Here is a 19,115-nt window from a genome sequence, read left to right on the forward strand (position 1 = left end):
GTAAACATTAAATTTGTAGGTTTAAAATAGCCCTCTAGTGGCGACAGTTGATCTATTTTAAGAAATGCCATTGGTTGGTGCATATAAAGACAAAGATCTTTGATAGGCTGATGAAGAATTTGTTACAGGATATAATCACTGCCACCTGGTGAGGTTAGCATTAGGGCTAACGTGTGCCATGTTATCTGATGGGACCAGCTACAATTTTGCGTTCTGTCACGTGCAAGTAAATCGATGATTTGAATTGGCTGATAGGCATTTTGAGCTGGAGAAAGTATTTACATTTAAATGGTTGCTTATGTTCGCAAGTATGGCCCCAACGTGTATTACTTGTTTGTCTACATTTTCCTAAAACACATGATCTGAACGTTTGGCCATCAGCTACTAACAACAAAAGAGGAAGAAGCGAAAAAAAATGTGTATGGAGGTCAATAAATGTCTAATTTAGTTAACAGCAAAAAATAATTGCTAATTTCCTACGTGAGGCTTATTTGATCAAATAGAAGTTTCATAATGGTTAGGTAGCATTTCGGCAACTTTGAAAAAAACGACATTATATCAGAGCTGTGCCTGTTGGCGCCTATCTGCCCTCTCATTGGCTAGAATGGTCCTAACCTAATCTCGCCTCCTCCCGCCTGCCTTCCATTTTTGAGGACATGTATTTCCATTGTTAGAGCGGTCCCTCGAGTATCTTATAATAGATAATGGTCGCACTCCCCTGCTCTGACATTGCATGCATGAACCAATGGTTGGGTGCCACATAATCGACAGTGTCATCGACTGACCGATTGCTTTAACATATAATATGGTTTGCTGATACTTAAAATACCTATTCAGGCCTTGTAAGATCTGTCATGTGTCAGTAATGCAACGCGACCAATCTTTGTAACAACTACCATACCAGTCACGGTGAGCCCTGCCCATTGTGCATGTGCCTCATCCTCCCACCTCTCGTTATCGCACGCTCAGTATTATGCATAAAATGTATGTCAGTAGGGCAGCGCTGAGCGCTCGCCCCGGCACATGCAAAGTGCACATGCATCGTGGCTTTAGTAAAAACATAGCAGGTCAGGTTGAATAAGCACATTAAAACTCCCCTCAGCTCTGGGTACCGGCCAATGAGAACACACCCAATAGTAAAAGGAAGGAGGGAGAGAGTGACAGTAGAGTGAATTAACAGGGGACATATAGTGAGATGAGATGCACCCCTTTAACCAAACAGACACAACCGAAGTTGAGAGAGGACACCGGGAGCGAGTCCCATTTATTTCAGTTACCTGAAAACGTTATTGATGTGGGAGTGGTGGATTGGTGTATTATTGGGTGTGTCTCGCCTGGCTAAATTCAGTTCATTTTCAGAGATGCTGATGGGGCTGTGTATTCTTGGGATTTCAGAAAATCACTTGTTTGTTCTCGGCTTGTGACACTCAAATCCGCTGAACCAAGCAACTCACTAGTCTAGTAGCCTAGAGTTCTTCAGAGCGCAGAACGGATTCAGGTAGCTTCCGAGAAAATCTCTCCTGCACACCTGAGACAATTAGACATAACTGTTCTGCATAGCATACAGCTGGACATAACTGTGCTTACAGTATACAACGGAAGTTTCAGTCGATTGGCAGATCAATACGATTGTCTTCAACCGCGCGCTCGTTCAATGGGTCAGTTATCCACGCATAACTAGTTCTCGACTCCTACCTGTCTCCACTTGAGTATTGATCCTACAGCTATATATCGAAAAGTAAGCATCATTCACCACAGCAAGCAAAAGACACATCAAGAAACATGGACACTCCAGGTGGTAAGTATTATGATTGTGATTATATTTGTTGCAATTTTTTTGTAGTTCAATATTGCATTTGGCGTTGGAGTTATACCTGCTTAGTTGAGAATGCTGAAGGTTTTTTAAAATTGTTTTTAACATTTTTGCTATTGTGTTTTGCAGTGGTATGGTTTCTCTTTGCAGTCGTGCGTAATTGTGCGCAAATACGTTCCCATTATGAGGCTTTGCATTAAGTGTCTCCTCATTAGCATATGTTAGAAAGGCAGTCGAGTTAATACGATTGAAAACAATGTTATTAGGCTAGCACTGCATGTCCAATTCTATATGTTTATCAAATTGCGAGATGAGAAAAATTCATCTTTATAGCAGGACCGTCATGCTTTTTGTGCATTAACCTCCCATGCATGAACCTGGAAAATGAAATCAACCCTGATTTGATATAAATTATGAAAGTTGTAACATCCCAAGAAGTGGGTGTTTTCTTTTAAGCCTGCAAAGGTGCACTCCGAAAATGTTACAAAGTTTGACGATGATGATACTTGACAGTGCTTGAAGTTCACGCAGCTTTGTTGATCCACTTCCTGTTTTTCCTCATAAAAACAAACTCACGTGGAGCGACCTGTCATTGGTTCCAACGCATTCGATGCCTTTTGCAAGCAGTAGGTAGATTATTTTGTTTTCGTGCGTATCTAAATCAAATTAATCTATATACCAGTGGTTCCCAAACTGTGGGGCGACCTCTTTTTTTTATATACACGTCCGTTCAAAAGTTTGGCTTCACTTAGAAATGTCCTTGTTTTTGAAAGAAAAGCAAAAAAAGTGTCCAATCAAATTGATCAGAAATACATTGTAGACATTGTTCTGGTTGTAAATTACTGTTGTAGCTGGAAACGGCTGATTTAATTTTTTTTTTTTTTTTAAATGTTTAATGGAATATCTACAGAGGCCCATTATCAGCAAACTCATTTGTTCTAATGGCACGTTGTGTTAGCTAAACGAAGTTTACCATTTCAAAAGACTAATTGATCATTAGAAAACCCTTTTGCAATTATGTTAGCACAGCGGAAAACTGTTGTTCTGATTAAAGAAGCAATAAAACTGGCCTTCTTTAGACTAGTTGAGTATCTGGAGCATCAGCATTTGTGGGTTTGTTTACAGGCTCAAAATGGCTGGAAACAAAGAACTTTATTCTGAAAGTCATGTCTATTCTTGTTCTGAGAAATGAAGGCTATTCCATGCAAGAGCTTTCCAAGAAACTGATGATCTCGTACAACGCTGTGTATTACTCCCTTCACAGAATCACGCAAACTGTCTCTAACCAGAATGGAAAGAGGAGTGGGAGGCCCTGGTGCACAACTAAGCAAGAGGACAAGTACATTAGTGTCTAGTTTGAGAAACAGACGCCTCACAAGTCCTCAACTGGCAACTTCATTAAATAGTACACGCAAAACACCAGTCTCAACGTCAACAGTGAAAAGATGACTCCGGCATGCTGTCCTTCTAGGCAGAGTTACAAAGAAAAAGACATATCTCTGTCCAGTGTCTGTGTTCTTTTGCCCATCTTAATCTTTTCTTTTTATTGGCCAGTCTGAGATATGGCTTTTTCTTTGCAACTCTTTTTAGCCCATAGATTACAACAATTTTTTTAATAGAATTTCATTATAGAATTGCACAAAAATAAGCTTTAAAACTGCTAAATATTCTTCGCACCACATGACAAAATGTATAGAATTGCAGGAACTAAGCTTTAAACTGGCAAAATTGTCTCCACCAACAAGAGGAGTGTGAACAATGTGTCAAGAACAGTGCTTGTGCGCACAGAAATAGACGTGGCGCGGGTGTGCAGAGGGCCATGGGATATTCCCCAATGATGGAAGGGGGGCCTGAGTGAAAAAGTGTGTAAACCCCTGCTCTATACCACCCAGTTGGCATTGAGATAATAAATAGGTAGAAGTGTTGTGATTACTATTGGAGGCGGGAGCAGTGATATTGGTTCATAAGGCAAAGTTTATGGCCATGGGAAGCTCTACAGTTACACATGGAGCATTGGGCGTTGTTTCATTGAGGTTAGCCAAAGTACACCAGGCATCATAATATTTGTTCACCTATTCCACTTCCGGCTGTTGAGTGGTAATTCATTTACTAACTCTGCAGTCACGTTCCAGTACATGGATGGAAACGGCTTGGGCCAAGGCACCCGTTTCCACAGTCGTTTCCATCACATGGACTGGAACCACTCAACAGATGGAAGTGGAATAGGTGAACAAATATTGTGATGCACTCTGCAAGTGCATCGACATCGACATGAGGATGAATTGAGAATGCGAGGAGTGCATTCAGTGGGAAGGGTCACGCTCCATGTCAGAACTTGTTCCATGGGTTCCATGTCAGTTATTATCTGTAGAGGGCAATTGGGTGCGTCAGAGCTCTGCATACTTTACCATCTTAATCATTTATTGGTAAAAAAAATACATTCAATAACGTATTCAGTAACTATTGGCCTTTATATATGTGCCTACATTTGGCTAGGCTAGGGTTAAATTTAGGATTTAGGTTAGGTGAAGGGATAGCTAATATGCTAAGTAGTTGCAAAGTAGCTAATTAGCTAAAATGCTAATGTTGTCTGTGATAAGATTCTAACTTGGTTTGCTAGATGTTTGTGTTATACACCCACCCATCCACCCTGTCTTATATAACCATACCACACCCACCCATCCACCACGTCTTATGTAACCATACCAAACATAACATATACTAAATGGAGTGTTCCTGATTTACATACAGAATAACACAAAGTGCTCTGAGACCAGGTTGTGCTATGCGGTGCATGGGTCTCCTTGGAGCGAACTCAGAACATCCTCAGCCAACGCTACAACCTGCTCTATTTATTTTTCCTCTTTAATTATGACAGGGACTATATGCCGCGTGGGGTGCTTAGAAATTCTGACTTCTGACGGGAGCTTCATGCAGCGCGAGTCTTCCCACTGAATGCACTCCTCGCATTCTCAATTCATCCTCACGTTGACGCACTTGCAGAGCCGCGTGCGGCGCGTGATTTCCCAGGACCTCCTCCACTGCAGTTCTCTATCTCTCTCAGCTCTGTCTTCTCTCTCTCGGACACTTCTGTTGTGATGCTGCCTGAGGTGATGGAAGGGGGGGGGGGTCAGTGGATCAGCCATTTCATGCATTAACTTTGTCTGTAGTCACGTTTTCCCACCTCATGCGCGCTTTATTGTATTCTAAGCAAATACATTAGTCCTGATTCCTATAGCGTATGTCCCTTGCATAAACATCTGTCCCAAACTCGTACATTAAATATACATGCAGGCAATCTCATAATATAACTCATTCTATTCAACCCCGTTGAGGCCCTTTGGCCCACTGGGGGCAGGTGAAATTGGACAAGCTGTGAATGCTTCCCTCCTGCTGCAGCATCTGTTTCAGCCACAGAGTGCACATCCAAAGACAGTTCACCTTTAACTGAGACCGTGAACTACTTCTCTACTCCTAGCTAGGTTAATGTTATAGACATCAAAACACACTCCTCATGGGTATATGATGTGTTTACTGTAATGTACAGTATTTACTTAGCTCATCATCCTGTTGCATCCTCGTATTACATAGGATGCATTTGCAACTGTACATTTGGATCCTGGCTTTAATATTACATCAACATTAATTCACTGACTGTTATAATCTAACATTTATGTGGCGTAAACATCGTATGGAGCCGAATGTGTGCCACCCTCCATGACCGGTCATTGCACAAAACACTAGCAGCCTTACAGCGTTGTGTGTGGCTTCCTGACCCGCAGCACAGCAGAGCGCAAACAAGAGGAAGGATAGAATAGGGGGGAGGAAGATGGGCGGAAGGATTGTTGTGCCTGTAAAGTGCTCAATGCTCACATTTCTCTGCCTGCCTGGCTCTACTCACCCACTCAGGCAGATTAGTGGCTGTAGGGGTTACTGACCTCACGATGGGAAGCTGCTCGCCTCACTCTCCAACCTGCTGCCGATTCCACAATTAACACTAGTGTCTGTCTGCACTGACCTCAATTCTAACTGGCTTGCCAGTGAGAGTATGGCTCTTTTGTCTTCTCTGAGTTACATGGGGCATCCTCTGGAGTTTGCTACGGGCTATGTAGTATAATCCTACTGGGTGAACATCAAAGACAATTCACAAATGGCCCCCTATAATTTCTCTCCTGTCATGAGGGCCATACCATGATGTCCTCTGAATTGGAGTTAATTGACAAAAAAAGGCCAGGCCCTATACTTGGCAAAGAGCTCTATGTAATCGTATATTATGGGAGCACCGAACAGTATATGGCAGTATAGTCAAGCTTAGCCTTGGAGAGGCCTGTAAAAGCTGATTATTTATTGACTAGGCTACCATTTATGGCATAGTAGTTCAGTCCTAAAGGGCGCTCACAAACGTAAACACAGAAGTAGCTCACATGTGAGTGTTCAAGTGGATATGCAATGTGTTTGGGTGGGTGTGGAGGTTTGGCAAGCCCCGGCTGGGTCTGGAGGCAGTCTGTTTCCAGTCTCAGGTAGTGGCTGGCCAGAACAGGACAGCAGGTCCCTGTCATATGTCTGCTAAGACTTGCTCTAGATCTCTGGCTCTGCAGTGTGTCAATAATAAATCCTGTAGCACGTGCTGCTGGCTGAGGGATTATAAAAACACTCGAGATAAACAAATACTTGGTTCAGCAGCACCACAGGGAAAAACGGAGAAGTCAATAAGAGGAAAGAAATACAAGCCCAGGGCAGATTTACTCATGTTTCTCGTACAAATGTAAGACTCCATGACAGGTGCATAGTATTTGGGAATATACAGTGCCTTCGACAAGTATTCATACCTCTTGACTTTTCCCACATTTTGTTACGTTACAGCCGTATTCTAAAATGTATTAAATGTTTTTATTCTCTCAGCAATCTATACAAAAATACCCCATAATGACAAAGCGAAAACAGGTTTATCAATTTTAGCAAATTTATTACAAATAAAAATCTGATACCTTATTGGCATAAGTATTCAGACCATTTGCTATGACACTTGAAATTGAGCTCTCAAGTGCATCCTGTTTCCATTGATCATCCTTGAAATGTTTCTACAACTTGATTGGAGTCCACCTATGGTAGATTCAATTGATTGGACATGATTTGGAATGGCACACAGCTGTCTATATAAGGTCCCACAGTTGACAGTGCATGTCAGAGCAAAAACCAAGCCTTGAGGTTGAAGGAATTGTCCGCAGAGCTCCGAGACAGGATTGTGTCGAGGCACAGATCTGGGGAAGGGTACCAAAAATGTCTGCAGCATTGAATGTCCTCATGAACACAGTGGCCTCAATCATTCTTAAATGGAAGAAGTTTGGAACCACCAACACTCTTCCTAGAGCTCTCTGCCCAGCCAAACGGAGCAATCGGGGGAGAAGGGCCTTGGCCAGGGAGGTGACCAAGAACCCGATGGTCACTCTGACAGAGCTCCAGAGTTCCTCTGTGGAGATGGAAGAACCTTCCAGAAGGACAACCATCTCTGCAGCACTCCACCAATCAGACCTGTATGGTAGAGCCAGACGGAAGCCACCCCTCAGTAAAAGGCACATGACAGGCCGCTTGGAGTTTGCCAAAAGGCACCTAAAGACTCTCAAACCATGAGAAACAAGATTCTCTGGACTGATGAAACCAAGATTGAACTCTTTGGCCTGAATCCCAAGCATCATGTCTGGGTGAAAACCTGGCAACATCTCTACAGTGAAGCATGGTGGTGGCAGCATCATGCTGTGGGGATGTTTTTTCAGCGGCAAGGAAAGGGAGACTAGTCAGGATAAAGGCAACGATTAAAGGGGCAAAGTACAAAGATCCCTGTTGAAAACCTGCTTCAGAGGGCCCAGAACCTCAGACTGGGGTGAAGTTTCACCTTCCAAAAAGACAACGACCCTAAGCACACAGCCAAGACAACTCGGGAGTGGCTTCGGGACGCGTCTCTGAATGTCCTTGAGTGGCCCGGACTTGAACCCGATCGATCATCCCTGGAGAGACCTGAAAGTAGCTGTGCAGTGACACTCCCCATCCAACCTGACGGAGCTTGAGAGGATCTGCAGAGGAATGGGAGAAACTCCCCAAATACAGGTGTGCCAAGCTTGTCGCATCATACACAATAAGACTCAAGGCTGTAATCACTGCCAAAGGTGCTTCAGCAAGTACTGCGTAAATGGTCTGAATAGTTATGTAAATGTGATATTTCAGTTATGTTTTATAAATTTGCTTTGCCATTATGGGGCCTGAGAGAGTATCGGTCCACCCACTTGGGAGCCACGCCCACCCACTGAGGAGCCAGGCCCAGCCAATCAGAATGAGTTTTTCCCCACAAAAGTGCTTTATTACAGACAGAAACTCTTCAGCATCCCCTCAGACGATCCCACAGGTATTTGGTATTTTATTAGAATCCCCATTAGCTGTTGCAAAAGCAGCAGCTACTCTTCCTGGGGTCCACACAAAACATAATACAGAACATTAATAGACAAGAACAGCTCAAGGACAGAACTCAATTTTTTTAAAGGCACACGTAGTCTACATATCAATGCATACACACAAACTATGTAGATCCAATAGGGGAGAGGCGTTGCTTTATCTGTTTTTTGAAGTAGCCGGATGTGGAGGTCCTGAGCTGGCATGGTTACATGTGGTCTAAGCTTGTGAGGCCGGTTGGATGTACTGACAAATTCTTTAAAATGACATTGGAGACGGCTTATGGTAGAGAAATGAACATTAAATTCTCTAGCAACAGTTCTGTTAGACATTGTTGTAAATGGGTTGTTGATTGTTGTAAATGTCTACACGACACTGCAAATTTGATCCAGGCAGTAACCGTGTCAGAAGTCCATGTGAGTCGGCGGTCAGGTGTCGTGCTGCTTGCGGGCGCTGGGCAAGGAGGGAGCGGAAGCACCACATAGCCCGCGCGGCCGTGTCTCGGAGATGCAAAAAATATTTTTAGAGAGGATACAAAGGCAGACGAACAGAGGATAACTTAAAAAAATAATGAAAAACAGAAAAAGAGCAACGTTGATTTATTTACTGTAATTTATATTGACTGCCTATATAAATACTGAAGTTGTTTGCGTGACGCAAAAAAAATGTCTAGCTAGGTTTCCATTCAATTGGCGACAGATTTTCATGTGAATATTCTCAAATCCGCATAAACAGTATGCGCACTTTCCTACCAGAAATGTGTTTCCATATCATTTAAATTCCAATGTACCGAATAAAAAAATGCAAGTTAAATGGGTCTTCATCGCAATTTTACTGATGGTTTTCTCACATTTTTAAAAAATATTGTTATATATCACACGTTTGGCCTACATCGGGGATCATCAACTAGATTCAGCCAATTTTTTTCTTGAGCGGATGGTCGGGGGGCCGGAACATAATAAAAAATACATTTTAGATTGCAAATTGACCGAAAGAAGCCAAAACAGACATAATATTTGACTAAAACAATAATTTCATCCCTTGCTTACATTTGTATACGATCACATACAGTGCAGTCAGAAAGTATTCGCACCCCTTGACTTATTCCACATTGTGTTACAGCCTGAATTAAAAATGGATTAAATGTACTTTTTTTCCTCATTCATCTACACACAATACCCCATCATGTTAAAGTAGAAACATGTGTTTTTAGAAATTTTTGCAAAAATATATAAGTATTTACACCCTGAGGCAATGCTTTGTAAAAGCACATTTGGCAGAGATTAGTCTTTCTGGGTAAATCTCTAAGAGCTTTCCACACCTGGATTGTGCAGTATTTGCCCATTTATTCTTTTCAAAATTCTTAAAGCTCTGTCAAATTGGTTGTTGAGCAATGATCAATGACCATTTTCAGGTCTTGCCATAGATTTTCAAGCAGATTTAAGTCAAAACTGTAATTCGGCCACTTAGAAATAGAAACTTACAAACTGCTTTGTCATTTTTTGAAGTATGACTTTAGTGCCTTGATACAAACATGATGCATGTTTTGGAATATTTGCATTCTGTATAGGCTTCCTTCTTTTCACTCTGTCATTTAGGTTAGTATTGTGGAGTAACTACGCTGTTTTTGGTCCATCCTCAGTTTTTTTCCTATCACAGCCATTAAACTCTAACTGTTTTAAAGTCATCATTGGCCTCATGGTGAAATCCCTGTGCAGTTTCCGTCCTCTCCGGCAACTGAGTTAGGACACCAACTTTGTAGTGACTGGGTGTATTGATACACCATCCAAAGTGTAATTAATAACTTCACCATGCTCAAAGGAAGATTCAATGTCTGCTTTTTTAAAACTATTTTGACCCATCTACCAATAGATTGTGAGGTGAGTACAGAGATGAGGCAGTCATTCAAAAAACATGTTGAACACTATTATCCATTTTAAATTCAGGCTGTAACAAAAAAAATGTGTGTTAAAAGTCAAAGGGTTGTGAATACTTTCTACATCTCTTTATTATGCATGGGAAAATATTTCCAAAACAAAAATCACTTGGAGTGGATTTCCTGGTGTTTTTACGGTCTTTTATGTACAACAATGAATTTACCAGGACAGCGGAGTCAATCACCACCTTCCGGAGACACCTGAAACCCCACCTCTTTAAGGAATACCTAGGATAGGATAAGTAATCCTTCTCACCCCCCCCCTCTAAAAGATTTAGATGCACTATTGTAAAGTGGCTGTTCCACTGGATGTCATAAGGTGAATGCACCAATTTGTAAGTCGCTCTGGATAAGAGCGTCTGCTAAATGACTTAAATGTAAATGTAAATGTAAAAATTTAAGCACAATTTTATTTTGCTCAGAACTTGGGGGCCAAATGGCCCGCGGGTTGGCATTTGGGGAACCTTGGCCTACATGATGAGATTATTGTGGACAAAAGAGCAACATTTTATTTTTACATGGCGGCAGGGTAGCCTAGTGGTTAGAGCGTTGGACTAGTAACCCGAAAGGTTGCAAGTTCAAATCCCCGAGCTGACAAGGTACAAATCTGTCGTTCTGCCCCCGAACAGGCAGTTAACCCACTGTTCCTAGGCCGTCATTGAAAATAAGAATTTGTTCTTAACTGACTTGCCTAGTAAAATAAAGGTAAAAAAATAAATAAAAATGGTAGCCAAGCATTGATGTCACCAGAATAAGACCCTTGCTATTTATTGGAAAGGACCATCAAGCTCATCAGCTTTCACTTTCACCACCCTGTGAAGTACATCGGAACTTATTTAATCTTTAGACTCAACCTCTGGTAGCCTAATAAACTTGCATGCTTTCCCAACGAGTCATAGTGGAAGGACCACACAACATGTAATCGTGTGACTCCAAGTTTACTTCCATATTGGGGTTATTATATCTATATTTGCGCTTAAAATAATTTCCACCGCTATTTCTCGCGTAATTTATTTTACAGACACAAAAAGATCCCCATGTCAAACAAATCATCTGTTGGCATTTATGAAATTGTACCAACACTTCCTGTTTCCATCACTGCTGTTGTGAAAAACGTTTTTATGATTTTACGCGCATAAAACTGTGGATGGAAACGTGGTTAGTGTGAGTTTGGTTGAGACAGAATCCGCACTCACTCTGTTACTGGGCTTCCAACCATTTTTGCCACCTTTTCTCTCCCTGGATGCACAATTATACCTATTAGTCCTACAGAGAGCTGTCTTTTGCCACCATCTACCACAAATGGTAGCGGCATAACCTCAACTTTTAAAGGAAGAACCACGGTATGCTTTTACATGCCTTTAAACGTTGCATTCCGCACCACTTCCTGAACTCTGTGACCTTTTTTTTGAGTAAACTTCTTTTCAGCTATCTGACTAACCCCACTACCTCGGTCTCTGTTTTTCCAACAGGAGGTGTTATTCTGTATGCGCGCTCCTCCGGCAGCCCCAGCCCTGGCAGCCCGTCCAGTGGGTACCAGACCCAGTCCCCCTCCTCCACCCTCTCCCAGCCCTCCTCCCCAGAGGAGATCACCTTCACAGAACTCAGGTCCCTGAAGGGCCAGAGAGGGGGAGGATGCACACCTCCATCATCCTCCAAGCTGGTGTTCCACTTCCCAGAAGTCTACAATGTGGCTACATCAACGTCCACCCACCAGCACTCGTACCAACACCCCATCGCTGGGAAAAGGCCTAGTGGATTCACAGGACCTTTCACCAGTGAGTAGCATTCCTTCCGGCCTTCTTTTGTCATCCCTCCTTACTCTTTCTAGCCTAAACCAAAACATCCACCCCTATCCAATACTCATCTCCTCCCACAATCCTTTTCTGTAATGTACACTACACAACGTCTTTTGTTGCTTGTGACGTAGGTCGGTAGTCACCTTCACTTATGATCACATTTCTGACTGGCTGTACCTCTGTCTCTCTCTCTCTCTCTATATATATATATATCTCTACAGAGACTGGCGGTATGGTGCTCCTGTGTACAGTGTGTGGAGACATTGCATCTGGGTTCCACTACGGAGTGCACGCCTGTGAGGGTTGCAAGGTAAGAAGACCATGATGACTAAATGCATACAGTAAGTGCCCCTGAAATGGCTCCCTAGTTCCTATATAGCACATTTCTTTTGACCATTTCAGATGCACTCCTACTGTGTATAATAAGGTGGTGGGTCACATTCACGTTCACCATTTCAAACCAACCAGGAGTCTAACTAACTGTACATCTGCTTGAATATCCTGTCTAGGGCTTCTTCCGTCGCAGCATTCAGCAAAACATCAACTACAAGATGTGTGTGAAGAACGAGAACTGCCTCATTATGAGAATGAACCGCAACCGCTGCCAACACTGTCGCTTCAAGAAATGCCTCTCCGTGGGCATGTCCAGAGATGGTAAGAGTTGGAGTGAAATCTTACCGAGAGTGCAGGCTCAGACAATCGTTAGAGGCCATACAATGCGAGTTTCTCAGCACTGCACTAGCCTTATCACCAGCCTGACCAGCCTGACACATTGCACTGACCTACTGTTGAAGGGCACACGTTGGAAAAGAACCTATATACACACAGCCTCTTGCACATTCATAAGTTTCAAAGTCAGGCTTTCTTCCTCTTGTTCAGATTCCTCCCCTCTCCATGTTCCTCCCCTCCGTGTTCCCTGAGCTCTCCTCTATCCCACTCTTCTCTCCTCTCCGACAGTGATTTATGAGAACGGGAGCCTTGAAGTCCCTGAAGCTATCTGTCATACAGGAAACTGCAGCAAACACAGGAATTATTTTGGGGAATTGGAACAGGGGCAACTTGATTACCTTGTATACTGTTTACCCTTATAACATCTTTAACAATTAATGAGGGAGACGGCAAACAATTAAGCTCGAGATGCAGAACAAAACAGCCCGTCCTTGTCATACAATTAATCAGCCGTATGCAAAGCTAATCTCACCTACTTTACTTTTAGCCTTGATAGCTAAGTATTGATAAATTGCCCCATCATAACGGATTACGAAAATAGTGTGGGATGGTTTCCGTTGACCTAAAAAAGCACAGCAAGCATTTTACCTATAGCATGCTGGTACATGGTGACCTAGTTGGGATAGTTTGCCTGCCTTCAGTGTCTTCTCAGTGTGGCTTCAACCCTCCTGTGTTCTCTCTCGTGCTTAATCCATTGCCTAATCTACCAAGTGAACCAAGTGTGATTTGTGCACGCAGTCGACAGTTTGGGCGCTCAAAAGGTGGGGTACGAGAAACGAGGCCAGTGAAGATGTTTTGATGGAAGTAAAAACGCTCATATTGACCCTGTTAAAGGCACGGTCTCGAAAGTGTCAAGAACCACAACCTAGAAACCTCATTCCTTCGACTGCAGCTGTTGTGAAAACAGAAAAACCTCTCAGTCAATTGCCTGCAGTCCACATGACAGGAGACGTCCTGATTTCTCAGGAGCCTGTGATTGGTGGGTCTTGAGATTACCATATAGACAAAGCAAATATTGAAGTCCCTTTCCCTCCCCGAAACCAGTTCATCTTCTTAAAGACACAGCCAACACTTTCATCCACAACGCAGTGCATTAAAGCCCATTCTCACAACTGTAATGACCAGCTAAAGTCGAGAGACTATCCATGCACGCGTAACAAAGTGGATTGATGCGAATGACTATAGCAGAATTCCATAGATCTTCTGTAACAGAATGTCACTGTTATAGCCCCTTTTTTTTTTAGCATGATCTAGATCCTATGCTCTTTAGGGACAGTGCATTTCACACTGCAGAGAGAGGCCCGCGAGATCATGTAATGGTGCCAGAGATGTGTTAACACAGATGTTCACAGTCATACATTTCACTGAAGCAGAACCGCAAAAATTTTCTCCCGATGTCATAGCTTAGTGCAGTATCTTGTTTTGATCTCAAACACTTTAAGTTAGTTTGTTTCTATGAATTATAGATCATTTACATCTTGCCTCATGCATTGTGCTGGCTTGGTTGAAGAACTCTCGGCAGCAGGACCGCCATTTGAAGCTTCTCTCTTATGTCACATTCCACTTTGGTTTTCACTCACTACGTTCTCTCTGCAAGCTCCTATTTTCAACACTACTCTTCACTCTCACCTTAGTTCTCTGCAACCTCTTTCCTCCCCCTTGCGTGCTAGCCCACCTCTATTGCTCTCCCTCCGTCGCAGTAGCAGTGACATCACGTTCACGATGAGCCACTGCCCTACTTACAAAGTAGAGAGGGAGGGAAGGAGAGAAGAGAGAGAGAGATGGAGGTCTATAAATAGCATTTTCAGCTGATGGATATTGTTGGCGAGGGGGATGGAGAGTACGAGGGATGGGACCCACAAAAGACTGCTTACACGTTCATGCATGAAATACACAAGATGCAATTAATGCATTTTTGTTACGAAGCGGAATGTATGAACATTCTATGTTTGTTTCTGTGTAGACTGGACCTTAAGACTTAATATCTATAAGAGAACTATGGCCAGACGTTGACCAGTCCCCTCTGTTTGTGTCTTCATCAGCTGTGCGTTTTGGCCGTATCCCTAAGAGGGAGAAGCAGAGGCTTCTGGATGAGATGCAAAGCTACATGAACAGCCTGAATGAGTCTGCCACCATGGACATAGAGTCCTCCCCCGTCTCCGAAGCCCCTCCCAGCCCAGCAGAGGTTCCTTCTAAAGAGGCCATCAGAGCCATCTCGCGGGCCTATCAGGACATCTCTTCCAGCAGCCAAGACAGGGCAGCCAAGAGTGAACTCAACATCACCAACTTACCAACAACATCTCTGTTCAAGAGCAACACATCTCAGGAGACCAGCAACACCAATGGCTCCTCCCACCTCGGCTCTGACTCCACCCAGGGGTACCAGTCCTGTCCTGCAGGCCTTGCCCCTCACTGCCCAGACACCAATGACAACCACCATACGTTCCCCTCTGTGGACAAAAGTCGCTATAGTTGCCCCGCTACTTTGTCCAATCATGACCACGGACAGTCTAATGTGGGCACAACTCAACGGGGCAGCTCGGCCAATCACAACAGTTTCTCCATGAAGGAAGAGACCCAAGAGCCGCAAACTCAGACATCCTGTCCATGGAAATTAGCTGCTGGAACCAAAGTGCTGGTGAGTAAACCAAGAGTCGTTAGAAAGTTGTTATGAAGCTTTACATATGTGACGTTTAAAAATAAATACGAATAAAATTTAAAAAACAGTATAGTATGGATTTGAATCTAACTTTCTCTCTCTATCCCTCAGGCCTGTCCTCTCAATGCGTGTCCTGTATCTGCGGCCAGTCGTTCTGGACAGCAGATATGGGAGTCTTTCTCCCAGTGTTTCACCCCGGCAGTGAGGGAAGTGGTGGAGTTTGCTAAGGGTATCCCTGGCTTCCAGGAGCTCAGCCAGCACGACCAGGTCATGCTGCTCAAATCAGGCACCTTCCAGGTAATAACCGCTTGTTTTTTAAAAGTAGTCTAGTAAAGTAGTCTTTTTGTCCAGGACTAGGCTTTACCTGTACTCAGGAAACTGGCCCTAAATCCTATTATTTCAGCTGTGAAAATAGAAATACGAAAAGGACAAAACGCCTCAATTCTCTCTCCCAATAAATGTAATCCCGATCCATATCGACTAACCTTCCACTGGGTCTTCTGTCTCGGTCAGGTGTTGATGGTGAGGTTTTGTACAATGTTTAACCCTGAGGAGCGGACGGTGACCTTCCTGAATGGCCAGACGTACCCTCTGTCCACCCTGCGGGCGCTGGGGATGGGGGCGCTGCTCGACGCCATCTTTGACTTCAGTGAGAAGCTGGGAACTCTGAGGCTGGAGCCTGATGAGATGGCTCTGTTCATGGCCGTGGTGCTGGTCTCTGCAGGTGAGGGGGGAAAATTGCCATTGAATTCATCTCTAAAGCAGTGTCAATATGAACAACATGGCATTAGGAAGTCATAGAAGAGATGTAGATCTTAAATGGTATGATAAGAAAATGTGACCGAGTAAGCATGAAGAGCTTAATATGAGCATACCGATAAACCGACAAAAGTTGTGCAGACATCCATAGATAGATAGCTATTGTGTCTCTCAAACAAGCTCTCACCCTCTCTTCTTGTCTCCTTAGACCTTTCTGGCATCATTGATATGGGGGCAGTAGAACAGCTCCAGGAGGGGTTAATCCGTGCCCTGCATTCCCTCATCCACTGCCGTCGCCCTGACGAGAGCGCGTCCATCTTCCCCAAGCTGCTCCTGCACTTGCCCGACCTGCGCACCCTCAACAACCTGCACTCCGACAAGCTGCTGGCCTTCCGGATTGACTCGTGAACAGCCCTGAACACACACACACACACATAGCAATTCAGAACTCGCCGACCACCACCACTCTCTCAGGGCAAGACTTCCCAGGAGATTGAGGAACACTGACTTGGGCAATCAATCAACAACAACACAACAACAAATGTTCACGATGCATGTTTGAAAAAGGACAATAATTAATATATTGATCTCCATCCTGTTTTCATACACACACACACACACACACAACCACATTTGGGCAAAGATAGTCTGTTAGAACGTACATCAGTGTTTTAGGCTTACCGTTACCCTTTTGGACAGGTGTGTATTGGCAGTTTACCCGTTGTTTTCCAGTCTTTAAGAGACCAAAAGCCAAAAGTTCACTTACTTGTTTAACTTATTCCTAATCTCCTGACCATTGCCAAACCACAGTTGAGAGAGAATCAGAGAGGAAGATGTTTATGGACAATGATAAGTTTAGGGACCATTATTGGTGACTGAATATGTGGGTGTTTAGTGTTTGTATAAGAGAAAGGGACCCTGTATATAATAATACATACAATTCACACTTAAGATCATATGACTCCCATTTCACTTACAAACACATCTGGGGTTTAAATATACAATTAAGACTCAAATATAGTCAACAGACAAATTGCATATAGAAATGCGATATTCTGTATATTGGCAAATCAAATTGTATGTTTAGCAGATGTTATTGCGGGTGTAGAGAAATGCTTGTGTTTCTAGCTCCAACAGTGCAGTAGTATCTAACCATTTACAACAATACACACACAACCTACAATTAAAAGAATGGAATTAAGGAATATATAAATATTAGGATGATCAATGTCAGAGTGGTATAGACTAAATACAGTAGAATAGAATACAGTATATACATATTTAATTGAACCTTTATTTAACTAGGCAAGTCAGTTAAGAACAAATTCTTATTTTCAATGACTGCCTAGGCACAGTGGGGTAACTGCCTGTTCAGGGGCAGAACGAGAGATTTGTACCTTTGTCAGCTCAGGGATTTGAACTTGCAACCTTTTCAGTTACTAGTCCAACACTAACCACTAGGCTACCCTGCCGCCCCATATGAGATGAGTAAAGCTCAAATATGTACACTACCGTTCAAAAGTTTGGGGTCCCATAGAAATGTCTATTTTTTTTGTCCATTACAATAACATCAAATTGATCAGAAATACAGTGTAGACATTGTTAATGTTGTAAATGACTACTGTAGCTGTAAATGGCTTATTTTTTAAATGGAATATCTACAGTTGAGGTCCGAAGTTTACATACAATTAGGTTGGAATCACTCCACAAATTTCTTGTTAACAAACTATAGTTTTGGCAAGTCGGTCAGGACATCTACTTTGTGCATGACACAAGTCATTTTTCCAACAATTGTTTACAGACATTATTTCCCTTAATCACAATTCCAGTGTGTCAGAAGTTTACATACACTAAGTTGACTGTGCCTTTAAACAGCTTGGAAAATTCCAGAAAATTATGTCATGGCTTTTGAAGCTTCTGATAGGCCAATTGATGTAATTTGAGTCAATTGGAGGTGTACTGCTGGCTGTATTTCAAGGCCTACCTACAAACTCACTGCCTCTTTGCTTGACATCATGGGAAAATCTAAAGAAATCAGCCAAGACCTCAGAAAAAAATGTCCTCTGGTCTGATGAAACAAAAATAGAACTGTTTGGCCATAATGACCATCGTTATATTGGGAGGAAAAAGGGGGATCCTTCAAGCCGAAGAACACCATCCCAACCGGAAGCTCGGGGGTGGCAGCATCATGATGTGGGGGTGCTTTGCTGCAGGATGGACTGGTGCACTTCACAAAATAGATGGCATCATGAGGGAGAAAATTATGTGGATATATTGAAGCAACATCTCAAGACATCAGTCAGGAAGTTAAAGCTTGGTCGCAAATGGGTCTTCCAAATGGACAATGACCCCAAGCATACTTCCAAAGTTGTGGCAAAATGGCTTAAGGACAACAAAGTCTAGGTATTGGAGTGGCCTTCACAAATCCCTGACCTCAATCCCGTAGAAAATGTGTGGGCAGAACTGAAAAGGCGTGTGCGAGCAAGGAGTACAACTGTACAAACCTGACTCCGTTACACCAGCTCTGTCAGGAGGAATGGGCCAAAATTCACCCAACTTATTGTGGGAAGCTTGTGGACGGCTACCCGAAACATTTGACCCAAATTAAACAATTTAAAGGCAATGCTACCAAATACTAATTCGGTGTATGTAAACTTCTGACCCACTGGGAATGTGATGAAATAAATAAAAGCTGAATTAAATAATTCCCTCTACTATCATTCTGATATTTCACATTCTTAAAATAAAATGGTGATCCTAACTGACCTAAGACATGGAATTTTTACTTGGATTAAATGTCAGGAATTGTGAAAAACAGTTGAAATGTGTTTGGCTAAAGTGTATGTAAACTTCCGACTTCAACTGTACATAGACGTACAGTGGCCCAATATCAGCAACCATCACTCCTGTGTTCCAATGGTACATTGTGTTCGCTAATCCAAGTTTATCATTTAAAAGGCTAATTGATCATTAGAA

At 42.9% G+C, this 19,115-nt stretch overlaps 1 protein-coding gene and 1 long non-coding RNA gene across 5 annotated transcripts in view; one reads left to right on the forward strand and one right to left on the reverse strand.

Annotated features, from left to right (window-relative positions):
- The first annotated feature begins 1,156 nt into the window (after nt 1-1,156).
- LOC118360089 (nuclear receptor subfamily 1 group D member 1-like) lies at nt 1,157-17,757 on the forward strand. The gene is made up of 8 exons (XM_035739194.2): nt 1,157-1,798; nt 11,666-11,971; nt 12,214-12,302; nt 12,502-12,646; nt 14,764-15,359; nt 15,492-15,677; nt 15,894-16,104; nt 16,348-17,757. The coding sequence occupies exons 1-8, from the start codon at nt 1,783-1,785 to the stop codon at nt 16,545-16,547; spliced, it is 1,749 nt and encodes a 582-aa protein (XP_035595087.1). The 5' UTR covers nt 1,157-1,782; the 3' UTR covers nt 16,548-17,757.
- Nucleotides 2,890-19,115, reverse strand: part of LOC118360093 (uncharacterized) — a 35,218-nt gene continuing 18,992 nt past the window's right edge. For 2 of the 4 annotated variants that reach the window (XR_008083184.1, XR_008083183.1), the window contains exons 3-5: nt 16,327-16,553; nt 15,866-16,098; nt 6,128-8,757 (exon numbers count right to left, since the gene is read on the reverse strand). This is a non-coding gene — a long non-coding RNA (uncharacterized LOC118360093). Of the gene's footprint in view, nt 4,919-6,127; nt 8,758-15,865; nt 16,099-16,326; nt 16,554-19,115 lie in introns of those variants that run through there. The other 2 variants (XR_004820813.2, XR_008083185.1) reach the window with 2 other exon arrangements.

This window comes from Oncorhynchus keta, chromosome 27, assembly GCF_023373465.1.
Source record: "Oncorhynchus keta strain PuntledgeMale-10-30-2019 chromosome 27, Oket_V2, whole genome shotgun sequence".
NCBI classification, from domain to species: Eukaryota; Metazoa; Chordata; class Actinopteri; order Salmoniformes; family Salmonidae; genus Oncorhynchus; species Oncorhynchus keta.